This window comes from Uloborus diversus, chromosome 3 (assembly GCF_026930045.1).
Source record: "Uloborus diversus isolate 005 chromosome 3, Udiv.v.3.1, whole genome shotgun sequence".
Lineage (NCBI taxonomy): Eukaryota > Metazoa > Arthropoda > Arachnida > Araneae > Uloboridae > Uloborus > Uloborus diversus.
In genome coordinates, this window is record NC_072733.1 from 115,349,439 (window position 1) to 115,362,425 (window position 12,987).

At 31.3% G+C, this 12,987-nt stretch overlaps 1 protein-coding gene across 1 annotated transcript in view; it reads left to right on the forward strand.

The window, feature by feature from the left end:
* Positions 1-3,582: 3,582 nt before the first annotated feature.
* Positions 3,583-12,987, forward strand: part of LOC129218903 (collagen alpha-3(IX) chain-like) — a 266,021-nt gene continuing 256,616 nt past the window's right edge. Inside the window, exon 1 of the mRNA XM_054853223.1 lies at positions 3,583-3,618. Coding sequence (XP_054709198.1) covers positions 3,605-3,618 — 14 coding nt within the window. The 5' untranslated portion in view covers positions 3,583-3,604. The remainder of the gene's footprint in view (positions 3,619-12,987) is intronic.

Sequence of the window (12,987 nt, forward strand, 5' to 3'; positions counted from 1 at the left end):
AAGCCCCGTTCTTTCTTCGTTGGCTAAACAATGGCTATATTTTTGCTAAAAGGTGAGTTTGAGGGAAAATAAAATTGATGTTGCCTACACTAATTGCGTTTATATAAGAATAGTACAGTGAAAGTATACACTTTTTATGTTCTCGAAAAGAGACTGACTTATATGTGATGATAGTTGACTCATACAGTATATTTTTTACATTTAGAGAGTTGATTATTCATAATTTAAAAGTAGAAATAATGGGAACATGATGTATTAATTCTTTCAAAGTTCTTATGATGCTTATTAATAAGCATATTAATTTCATTTGGACTTACTTGAAACCGCTTTTTTCTTTATTCTTGTCTCCAACAATTACTACGTAATTCTATCATTCATTATCGAATGTTTTACAAAATGTATACATTTCTCTCATAAAATTCATGAAAACTAACCATAATAGTTAACAGAATATGTATCCACACTAAGATCATTTCTTGCTTTTCTTTTTTCACATCGCATTTTGAATTTACATAAATCTTTTTTGATTTATGACAATTTTGGTTAAAAAGCATTATAACAAGCAGAGTCAAACGGTGAGAAACGGACACGCAAGTTTTTTGTACTGAATTAATAAAATAGCATCTTTTCTCATTTTTGATGAAAATTAATTACATCCCGATAAATATATTTAACGAAAAATCTTGCAGGTACTAGTGCCTTTATTTTAGACTTACTATTCTTAAAACACATTTTTATTCAACGTCATTAGACTTAACTTCTCAAGATTTGTGAAAGTTTTGGTTGGGAATTTTCCCTCAGTTCATACTCGCGACGGTGTAAAATATCAGTACATAGCAGTTTTGTTATAACTATTATGTTCTAAACATCAATAATGGAAGTTAATGCTACTTTTTTGTAGTTAAAATAACTCACTTTTAAATTTTAGATTGTAAGAAATTCTTGAAGTATTAAAAATTGGAGATCAGGAAAATTTTAAATTCAGCTTTGAATCTTTGAATTTAAGTGTTTTTCTTATTCCGAAATGCTTGGAGTGAGAAATGACAAAAAAAAAAAAAAAAAAAAAAAAAAAAAAAAAAAAAAAAAAAAAAAAAAAAAAAACTCAAAGGAAGGAAATTCTTCTCGAAATAATTGAAAGAGCTTACTTCGGAGAAGATATCCATACATACGCTTGTATTATTTTTAAATCAGGTTTACGGTTATCATCTAACTCGAATAAACACTTCACACCTTCTATCACCTTCTATGAGACTCTTAAAATAATAATAATAAATACTTCATTTCGTTGCCTATTACGGCAGCATTACAGTTAATTTATTTGTGCATCAATTTGACTCACGTTGGGTCAACTTGATACATTTCGAAAATTAATTCCTAAAATTTTTTTTGTGACAAAAAGTATGTTAGCAAAGGTTTTGAAATCATTATTTCAGAGGAAAATATTAATCTTGTCAAACCCCAATTTTACGTATTCTGTCTGACTATTGATTAAAACTCAACAAGCGGGAAAACGTAAAATCGGGGGAGGCGGCAAAAATCTAAGCATACTGTTTATGACCTAACCCTTACCCAACGCACTAGTGAGGGAAATGTGATATTTACTTGTTTCAGTTCTTGGTTTTGAATCGCAAATAAAAATTGTTTTACAGTTTCAGTTTGAATTGTTTTGATTTGAGACGCCTTTCTTTCAGGTAAAAATTGCGGTAACTAAGCTTTCACAAATGAGAAAACGCTATGGCGCTGAATCGAACTCTTACAGACACCAATTGAAACCTTAGCGTAAAAGCATGGTCAAATAACGCAAGAGAAGTTAAAATCTATGAAATCTAAAAGTTATTAGGAGCTAAATCTTTACTTTCTAAATGTGACAACACATTTTATTTTTTCCAGAAAAATCATAAAAATTAAAATACCGTACCTCAGAAAGTAATTAAGTGCTTGTATTTTGAAGTAAAATTGGTTTTTATACGCTACAAAGAAACACCCCGGTGATCGGAGGAAACCCTTTCGGCTCGCAACTCACAGAAAACGAGCTGATGTGTGCCTCACATGACTTCCTTTTACTACAATTTAATGTCATTTTCCCATTATTGGTAATTTTAATGTGATTCAATAGTTTACTCTCTAAATATCACCAACAGTGGCCAAATTGAAACCAGATTTTAAAAAAATCGCCAAATTTGTCGCCAAGTTTGCCAACAAAACTTGGCGACCAAAAGACTGGCGATATATCGCCAAGTGTGTGCCAAATTGTAACACCACTTGAGTTTACATCGAAATTAACAATGATTCCCCCCCTCAAAAAGGGCAAAAGACCCCCTTAGAAACACCCGAATGCAAACAAAAGGAGAGGTGCACAACTAGACCCCACTAGGAGTCTACGTACAAAATTTCAACTTTCTAGCACATACCATTCTTGAGTTATGCGACACACATAAGGCGGAACAAATAAGACGGGGGGTAATAAGATGGAACAAAAAATAATTCCATAGTGACTTTAAGTGCCCAAAATAAGTTTATCTTGAAACGAAAAACGTGAAAAAAAGTTTCTCTGAGTCTGTTATAAAGAATATAGTTTTGATCAGTTTTTTTAAAAACGTACGAAACGGATTGTCAAAAAAAGTAATGCAAAATCCGGAATATTTTAATGTGATTAGTATAGCAATTTTCACAGACCAACCGAAAATGACGTATTAAGCAGGATAACGTATGAAACAGACAACGTAAAAACGGGGGTTCCACTGCATTATTACACGAAACTTTTTCTCGGTACGCTAGACCAGCAACAAAAATTTGAACAATCAAAATGTTAAAAGTGCATCAACAGTGCCCGGTAACCCATACTTTCAAAATGTGCATTTTTTATGATATAGTGTAGCTGCCCGCCTACGGAATTAAACAATATTTCTTTTGTCTGTCGAACATGAAATCAAACATTCCAGTACTGAAAAATTTGAATACTTATCTGGACGCAGAGGCACTTCTGAGCTTTTCTAAAAACATAGTATTTTTTTAATCGTCGGAATTTTTTATTAGTTATGAAGAATATAGGGTTCCTAAATTGCTTTTTGTTAGAATTAAAAGCCTGTTCTCGATTGCTTTAGAAATTTCTCCAATCTCGTTCCAAAACTTGAAAACACACAATCAATTCATGCAGTATAATTTTATACCAAACGAAATAAATAATACGCTTAAGTGCTTTTGAGTAAATTTAATTACTCGGAAGAGGCTATTCATGCAACAACAAAAGGTGTTTTCGGCCGGAAAATATCGCAACGCCCGATTTAGATTTCAATACTTTTGTCTTATGTTTATAAAACTGGTCACAAAGCGTTCGTACGTCAAATCATTACTAGAGAAATATTTGCTTTCTGCTGAAAGAAATATTAGTTCAGAGAGAAAGAATCGCGATGAAAGGATTTAAAACCTTTCCAGTTTCTGAAAAAAGAGAGAAGAGCACGAACCCTTTTAAGAGTGGTCTTTTTGGCCGGTCAAGTTCGTTAATTGCCCGCGACGCGTGAGGGCGCTGTGGTGTTCTTTTTGAGCGGCACGGCGTTACTCGGCATTAGCATCGAGGGCTGCCGAGCGGACTCCCGTTTTCCCAATGACACCGGCACGGTAAGTTTTCTTTTCTCTCTTTTAGTCCCGCGTCTTGTTTATTTTAGAGAAATATTACCAATATTTTTTTCACTCAAAGAACCGACCCGTCATATATTTTTTGAGTTTAAATTTTCAATCTTAAAAGCAGAGTTCCGTGGTGGTTTTGTTTTTCATTTACATTAATTTTTTCTCGTTTGAATACTTTGCATATTCGTTTTTACGAATTTTACGTTTAAATTTTAAAATAAAGAAAACAAGTGAAGTATGTATAGTTTTTCACAAATGTACGTTTATTTGTAGTGAAAACTGTTATGATGAATACAATGCCGAAAACAAGAGACAAAGAGTTAATCGACTTTTCTTAGTATAGAAATAAATCATTTCATATTTTTCTTTTTCAATTTCAGTATCATCATTGCAATGTTTCTTTTTTGGAGGGGGGGGGGGGTAAAGTATATGTTAATATGTACTACATATAAAAGTTAGTTTGATTGGTAGCTCTTTTTCTTATAAAATGCGCTATGATCTCTGCCTAGATTAATGTAAAGGAGAAATAGTTGCACTTTGTTCATTACACACCTTGAAACATTTCTAAGAGTTGTAATAATGTTTAGTGCTACGTAAGTGATATCTCGTCAATTACTATACATTTGTAAGAGTTTAATAATTTTCAGAACTTCATAAGGGTTATCTCGGCACTGCTCATCACAATAAAACACCACATTTTGTTGCCAACTGTTGCAGTGAAGCTTGATTTATACAGTAACGCCTTCCTATTTCGCTCATTTTGTTGTCTCGCGCTTTACTCTATTTCCCGAAACCATGAAAGGTACGTAAACAATTAAATGTTATCTCGGCAATTACAATGTAAGAGATAATAATTTTTAATGTTACATAGAGGCTATCTCGGCACTGTCCAAGGAACATCACATGGTATTTACAACTGTTGCAGTGAAGCGTGATTTAAACAGTAATGCTTCATTATTTCGCTCTTTCGTTTATCTCGCGTTTTTCCTCTGTGTCTCGAAAGCGCTTAAGGTATTAAAATATTAAATTGGTGGCCCCTTTAAAAGTAATAACGCAATATTTTTTAGGAAAAGTCTTTTCTTAGTCAGTGGGAAAAATAGAGACGTTTTTCATTCCGCTGCATTCGCTGTAGTTTAAGTTTTATCATGGAATTCTTATTTCTTAAAAAAATTATTCAAATTGAAAATTTTAAATTTATTTTTCGTCTTTAAAGAGAAATTATTAAGCTAATTTTTTTAATGTAGTTCCATTATAAAAGTCATCTTAACATAAGAAAAAACCAAATTTTCTGTAAGAGTCAGTTACATGATTTACTAGTGCGTTGTATAAATGATCTCGGTAATTTTGCGATTTCGGATACATCGCGTATTTTTGTTGATCCTAGTATGATGTAATGTATGGTTAATATATCACACCTGATTTTTTTTTTCTTTTTTTAACAGCATAATTTACATTTTTTTATTCTTCTGTTGCCTCTTCTGCGTTAGTTAAAGAAGATGAAAGGTTATTAACATTTATGCGTTCTTGAGAACAAAAAACATTGTTTTCAAAGCCGCAAGAGGCAGTATACTGAGGAATTACCTCCACATTTTTACTATGGAGAGTCCTCCTGTATTTTGAAATATCTTATATCTGAAAACTCTATGCTTAACACGAGATGAAAAGCAGAGCAATATAACTTCCGATTTTTCGTCAGAGCTTCTTCCTGAACGTCAACAAATCGCCCCAAGATCTGAAGACCCATGCAAAGTACTGAAAAAAAAGCGATTCTTATTTTAATTCTATTACTGTCACTAGAAACGCATAATGTTACATAACCAGGAACAATGTACTCTTTAAAATAAAACTATTACCATTTTGTTAAGGGGTAGTCATCATATTATAAGGAGACATTTAAAGATTCAAATCTAAACCACCTTTTATTTTTAATTCCATGTTAAGTAATTAACCTCAAGGCTACGTGTACCAATTTCATGTAATTTAGTTCAATTTTTGCTTGACTATTAAATCGAAAAAAAAAAAAATCACCGCTCAATGTTAAAAAGTTTCTTGCTGTTTTCGCGCATAAGATCCAAACTGCTATGGGTATGGCTAATATATATATATATATATATATATATATATATATATATATATATATATATATATATATATGCAATTGACATGGGTAGCTGACAGACATTTTTAAAGCAAAACAGTAAGTATTTTGAAACATTCAGCACAAATTCTGCATTATACAAAGGAGTTTTTCCCCTGAAACATTATTTTTAAGCTATACTTAAAGGTTTAATTGATTCCCTGAAAATACATGTCGGACTATTTTTGAAAAAATTGAGAAACATGATAACACTGACTGACATTGTGCTTTCATTATTGTCAGTCAGTTACTATGTTTTTAACTTTTTTTTTAATCATCCAAAATTTATTTTGGGAATTCAACTATACCATTAAATTTAGCTTAGCAACAATAGCAATCGAGGGGAAGAGATCCTTTGTACAATGCATATTTTGCGTTGAAAAGTACAAAGTACTTACTGTTTTGCTTTAACAATTTCAGTCAATTACCTATGATGGAATTGCCCATATCAAAGTATGAACCAGTCGTAAAATTAAAATGATCTCCGTGGTCGAAAACGCAAATCTAATTATTTAAAAATAAATTATGAAATTAGTTTTTGAACCAATATGGCATGAACCACATTATATTGTACTGAAAAATTAATGTAGCAGAGGTTGGATATCCCAAAATTGAGCACAAAATATTTGCAATCTCTATGCTGTGCTAAAGAATTCATTTTACTGCAGTTTCAGGTACGTACAACACTGCGCGGCGAAAAAAAAAAAAAACTTTCAAAATGCTTCTGACACCTTTGTTGCTAAATTCTCATGTAAAGGTGACTTCCTGAATCCTGATATGATCCATCTCCCCCCTCTCCTTGTTTATCACTATATCAAGTATTGATAAAAACGATTGTTGCGGTGCATCCCCAGAAACTAAAATATACATTAATGATGTTCATGATGTATTATAAGCACACTTGATTTCATTTTTTACTTAACTTACATCTGTGACTGTAACTTGAATAAATATAAATAATACGGGAAGGTTTCTAACTGACTATACGATTCTTATGCAACGTGCAATGCTTCTCAAATTTTAAAAAGTGATTTTTTTTCTGGGTATGAGGCACATAGTAGTGAGCCTGACACTCTTATTTTACACCAAAAAAATAAATAAAAAAAATTGTGAGAGATAAAATCATGTGAAAAAAAAAAAGATCGTTCATATTGAATTTTCAAATATTTTTGAGGGAAATATTCCATAACTCTCCCTTATTGGTACAAATGTTTTATGCTTTCGTACTTTACACCTCTCTAGCCCATTAGAAGTATGTTAACAATTGATATTATTCTCTTTCCCTCCAAATAAAAATAATATCTATGAAGCTGTCGAAAACTAAAAAAATTGGTAAAAGGGTGGGCCACTACCTCTAACACGTTGTAGGTGACGGGGGAAAACGGTGATCATATTTTCATTCATAGAGTTATTTTGCATAGGAATCAGCAAAAATGGTATCATAAACGTTGTAAAAGTTTTTTTTTTTTTTTTTTTTTTTTTGCGGCGCAGTGTTATTATCAAGCTAAAATAATGAAAATTGGTTTCTGTACACTGCGAGAGAAAAATTGCTCACCATAACAATGTAATACATCAGAACATTACATTCTTACCCAGGTTTTTATTTATACTTTTTTAAACTTAAATTTTGCCGTTGCAAGAAGGAAAACTGTGCATTATAAAAAGTTAAACCCAGTATTTGGAGTGTTCTAACCAAAAATTCAAAATCAGTGTTCTTTTTATTTTGTATACGGTTTTTTATCAATATTTCATTCAACAGTTTTAAAGAGGTCACTTAATATATGTCGATTGAAAGTTTTCTTGCTTTCGTAGTACGTAAAGTACCAGAGTTATGAAGAGAGTTTCATTTTTTCCTCGAATTACTAGTTGTAATATTTCATGCAGTGTCATAACGGTTATGTAGTAACTCCATCAGTGTAAAGACACTCTAACTTTACTTTCTTCTACAATCAGTTTAATGATTTTGTTAGGTTTTTGCCCAAAAATGCTTTAATAATAATTTTGCGCTTCAAGTTAATGCTGAAACAAAGCTTATGGAAGAAATGCTTGTTTCCAAATTCATGTGTTCTCATTGCTATAGGGCATCATTTAAACTTAATGTCAACGGCGTATAACTACTAATTTCAACCGCCTTTAAAGCTCTCTCTCATTTTTTGGAAGAATTTCAGGAATAAAAAAAAACTGTGTGTGCAGTATTTGCAGGGACACCGAGAGCCAAGGCAGGCCCCTTGTCAGTTTAGTTGTTGGGCCCCTTGTCCCAATAAAACTATAACTCCGATTCTGGGTTCCGGGTCGGGCCCACTAGGTCCGGGGATTTTCATCGGGTCTTCAGTAGGTCGGGGGGGGGGGGGGTCCATCTAGTTTTCAACTAAGCTAACATAGCCTCTTGTCGGGCTGAAGTATTTGTAAACAATACTCAGAAATGTGAATTTTCAAATGTAAGAAAATGAATAAATAAACAAGATGACTAAAATCTAAGTTTTTGGGCAAATAAATTGTTATATAATGCTGTTTCGCCAAACTATTGCTTATGCCAACTAAATATTTTAAAATTTACTCTGAATGGAAGTTTAAAAGTTGATTAATTTAAATGTTTCTCACTCCAAAATGCCTATTAATGCTGCATATACTTAAAGTTTTGTGGAAAAAATTGAATAAAACCTGTAAAGTTGCCACAGGTTGTTTATGCAAAAAATGCTTTAAACGCTGGAAAAAAAAAGAGAGAGAGAGAGAGAGAGAGAGAGAGAAACAGTTTTAGCATTTTGCAGCAAAAGATATTGGGAAAAATGCTTTTAAGGTGTATTTAAGTTAGAAAGGGACAGGTTTTAAATTGAGAAAGTTGGGGAGTGTTGGGGCAAACTGAAATAGTTAAGATAACTTGCTTTTTTCAAAATGAGCTAGTGGAACGTTGTTCTGAAAATAAGGGTACATACAGAACAATATATTTTATAATAAAACTTGCAGTGAAACATTTTTTTTTATAAAATTTTTGGCAGTAAATTTGTACCGCAAAAAGGGGCGGGGGGGGGGATCTTTCACATCTTTTTTTCACTAGGCAAATTGAAAAACAAAATATCTTACTAACGAAATATTTTCTATTCGATTATTAAAGATATTTCGATCAAATAAAGGAGTAAGTAAAAGAATAAATAAATAAATGAAAAGGAAATGAAACAATAAGCGAATAAATAAATAAATAAGTTAATTAAGGAGAAAAAAATAAATCAGTTACGAAATAAAGAATAAATAAGAAAATAAGTGAATGAAGGAATAAATACGAGGGAATTATAAAATGAAGGAACCTAAATGAAATAACTAATAAATGAATACGTAAGTGATTTGAAAAAAGATTAAATAAGTAAATAAAATGAACTATTTCACTTTGCCTTATCCACTTTGCCCGCATGCACTTGACTAACTGTACAAAGCACTAAAAATGCTAACAAGCTCAACGTTAAATAAATAAATACGGCACTGAATATTAGCAGGTGTCAATTAATAATTAAAATGCTAATAACAGGAACTTTATCATTTACTAATAACACAATTTTTTTTTTCAATTACAACAGAATATTACAATATCACATTTAGAAAACTGCTTGCATTATCATCTTCTTTGATTTTCAAAGGAAATTTTTCCTCGACTGGAATAGACTACACGTGTTACTAAATAGTTAAAGTATTACTAGATAGGTGGCACTGAAATTAAAGTAAATATGTCACCATATCACTTTGGGCCCCACATTCCCCTACATTTTACTATGAAGTTGCACAAAAGTTAACTTTTCTGAAAAATATTTCAACCAAACATCCCCCCTACTAACAATCGCAATAAAAATAGTTATCAGTTGTAGAAAATATTTCAAAAAACTTTTAATTTTAAATAAGGTAAAAATATGATCTTAAAATACTTATATCAATTTAAGTAAGTAACGAATGCTTACTTCAATTAGAAAATGAGGAAACAAGTAGCCGCATAATAAAGCTGCATGCAAGATTTAAAAAAAAAAAAAAAAAAAACTTTCGTGCTATTAAAACTGCTGCAACAAAAAGGTTGTTGAATTTATTTCATGAAAGGAGAAAAATCGCTTCTAAGTGTTATTATTCAAGAAAAAAAAAGTGCTATTAATATGTTTCATTTTTGCTGAAAGTCTTACAATTACTGTCGTGGGATCACTATCAACAAAAGTTGCATAGTATTTTTCCAAGTGCTTCATAATTGTTTGCAAGTCTCTCTCTCTCTTTCTAACGGGGCTGCGTTAGCAGTGAAATCTTTTGCGGACCTATTGCGATATATCTAGATAGCATCCATTCTTTCATGTAGCACCACTGTCGACGGATGCAATTACCACGATAATTTTGAAGTCAGTTTTTCCACTAGATGGAGACACCTGGGCTCTCTTCAATGAGAAACTGATCTGGGAATTTAATTTTGACAAGAGCACTCCAAGCCAAACAAGTGTTTGAGGGATCTTTTACATGACACATAATCATATGACATGGAAGCTGTGAATTTTCTGCATCGTGAAAATCCACCGACTGGAGCCAGGTTCGAGCCTGCGCCTTTGGGCTTCAGAGACCAGCATCTTAGCAATGCACCACTCTGTCGTATCTCTTAATAACCGCAAAAATATAAAATAAACTGAAATAATAAATAAATAAATAAATAATGAAAAAACGAAGTAAAGTAAATAAACTAAACTAAAATATAATAAACAAATAAATAAATAAATGGAAAAAAGGTAGAGAAACATAAGTAGGAATTGAATTATTAAAAAAATTAATTAATTAATTAATTAATGAAATAAATAAAAATATAATAAGATAAAAAAAAGAATAGGAAAGTAAAACAAATAAATAAATGCAATACATAACTAATTTTCATTTAGCGTTACCCTGAAATCATCGCGCTGAAGACAATGTAATTAAAATGCTGTTCTTATAAAACTTTTAATGTTGGCAAGTCGCCGAAACCTTGATAAAAGAGAATCTAAGACGGTCCAAGAGCTAACGGAATGGAGGAACCCGATTGCGCATTCAAATGATTCATCTCGCTCTGATCGCACGTTTTTTCCAGCTTGATTTCATCCTCACGGTAGCTGAAGCCAGCGCGACACCAACATTTTTCTTTAGTTGAATGACTCGCGCCTCCGTTCTCACACAGTTTGACAAGATGCTCGAGACAACACTGGGGCGGGGAAGGAACACCTTTTCGGGACGGAAAAGAATTCACATATTTCAGCAGAGTTAAATAAATTGTCTAGTCATAGGTAGACCTGATGAAGAAAAGTACCGAAAATAACCGTATTCACTAACTCAACGCATAGTAACTACAGTCAGATTCTGATTTAACGAATTCATCGGGACCGAAACTTTTATATGTTAGAATGGGGTTATTCGTAATATCGGGGTGCGAAAAGAATTTAAAAAAAATTAAAAAAAAAAAAAATGCACTAAGCTTATCTAAAAGCACTAATAAGAAACTGCTCAAAAATATCCGTAATTAGAAAGTGTAGACTTTTTACTCAGCATTTCGTGACTTATTACACTAGTCAATTTGAAATTTTTAAGTACTGTGTAATAGATATTTGATAATTTTCTTGATATTTGACTCGAAATAGTTCTCTTTCGACTTTATGGAGAAAAGAAATAATTGTGTCATTTACGGCCTGCTGCATAAGATTTGTTTTTAGTTTCCAGGCCATGTAAAATATTTGTAATATAAATAAATTTTTTTAATATGAGTTTCATTCTCGCTTTCTACATCAGAATTGCTATTCATCGGTTTCCCCCTTCGCCGTCAAAAATTGCTGATTCCAAGAAAAGTATTTTTCTGCTTCGGACAATATGGATTATGTCATTTGGAAAACAATCCAACGTTTCCTAGCTGAAATTAACAAAAAAAAAAAAAAAAAAAAAAAAATCGGCTGTTAGAATAATTCGTTAATTCGGGGCTTAACATTCAGTAAATAGAGGGCTTTGCCTTCATTTTAGTTGGGGAAAAAGAAAAATTCGCTAAATCGCAAAATTCGTTGAATGGATGTTTGTTAAATCGGGGTCCAACTGTATATTTTCTAAAAGGTTGGTTAGGAAGGGGTCTTCTGAAAGAAATTAAGGTTAAATCTCAGCAATGAAAGACCTCGTTAAAGTTATTAAAATGCCTGCTTGAATATCTCCTTGAAATACATTATTTTATTGTTTTGTGGTAATCGTATTCCCACGTTATGACAGCCGTGTGTTTGGTATAGAATAATTTGCTCAAAATATGAAGTGTAACGAAATATTTAAAAAATGAATAATTCCTTCTATTTCTTAATTGCATAGATTTGCAAAGCAAATAATGATATCATAATAAATAAATAAATAAGTAATTGAATTTATTTTATGCAAATTAATGTTTTTTGTTATCAAGGATTGCAATCAGGTTTTGAAACATTTTTTTTCGTTTTCTTTGTTCTTTTTTTCCTTTTCGAGGTTCTATGCTTTACTTCGTATTTCTAAACATAGTTATTAATTTTGTATACATTTCAGACTATCTTTTCAGACATTTTTTATTCATACTAGCAAAAGAAGTAATAAACCACAATATTTCAGAAGTTATACCGTAATACATGAAGCAATCCTCAAAATAAAAAAAAAAGTAATAATAGTAAAAATAAAATTACAAAAAAATCTATTCAAATAGAAATATATGGAGTTATAATATTAAACAAAATGTAATGTTAAAAATGTAGCATCAAAAAGACAAAAACCTTTGTCCTAAAATATGTTCTTATGATAACAAGAACACAACTCAAAACAAATTCAGTGTAAGAAATCCTGAAGTTAGGTATGATTTAACGAAGCGTCATTCATAAATACAATAAGGTTTACCGTTTAATTATATTAAAAATATATGCAAAAATAGCAACGAGTGCAAAAAGTATCCAGTTCGAAAGAGATAGCAAAAGTAATTAAATAAACAAATGAATATAAAATAAATAAATAAATAAATAAAATAAGACAAAAAATAAAATGAAACCTATTTTTACACGCGAAAAAAATTAGACAATAATTAGTTAGAGACACGATTCCTCCTTCAATAGTTTGGTTTTACATAAAGTTCTTCATCACACAATAACAATAGATTGACTCGATATCCCAATCAAAAAGTAAATAAAAGAGCTAACTCTAGGCAACGGCAAAGGGAGAACATTAAGCAAGCTTGATGGTTTAAAAATTAT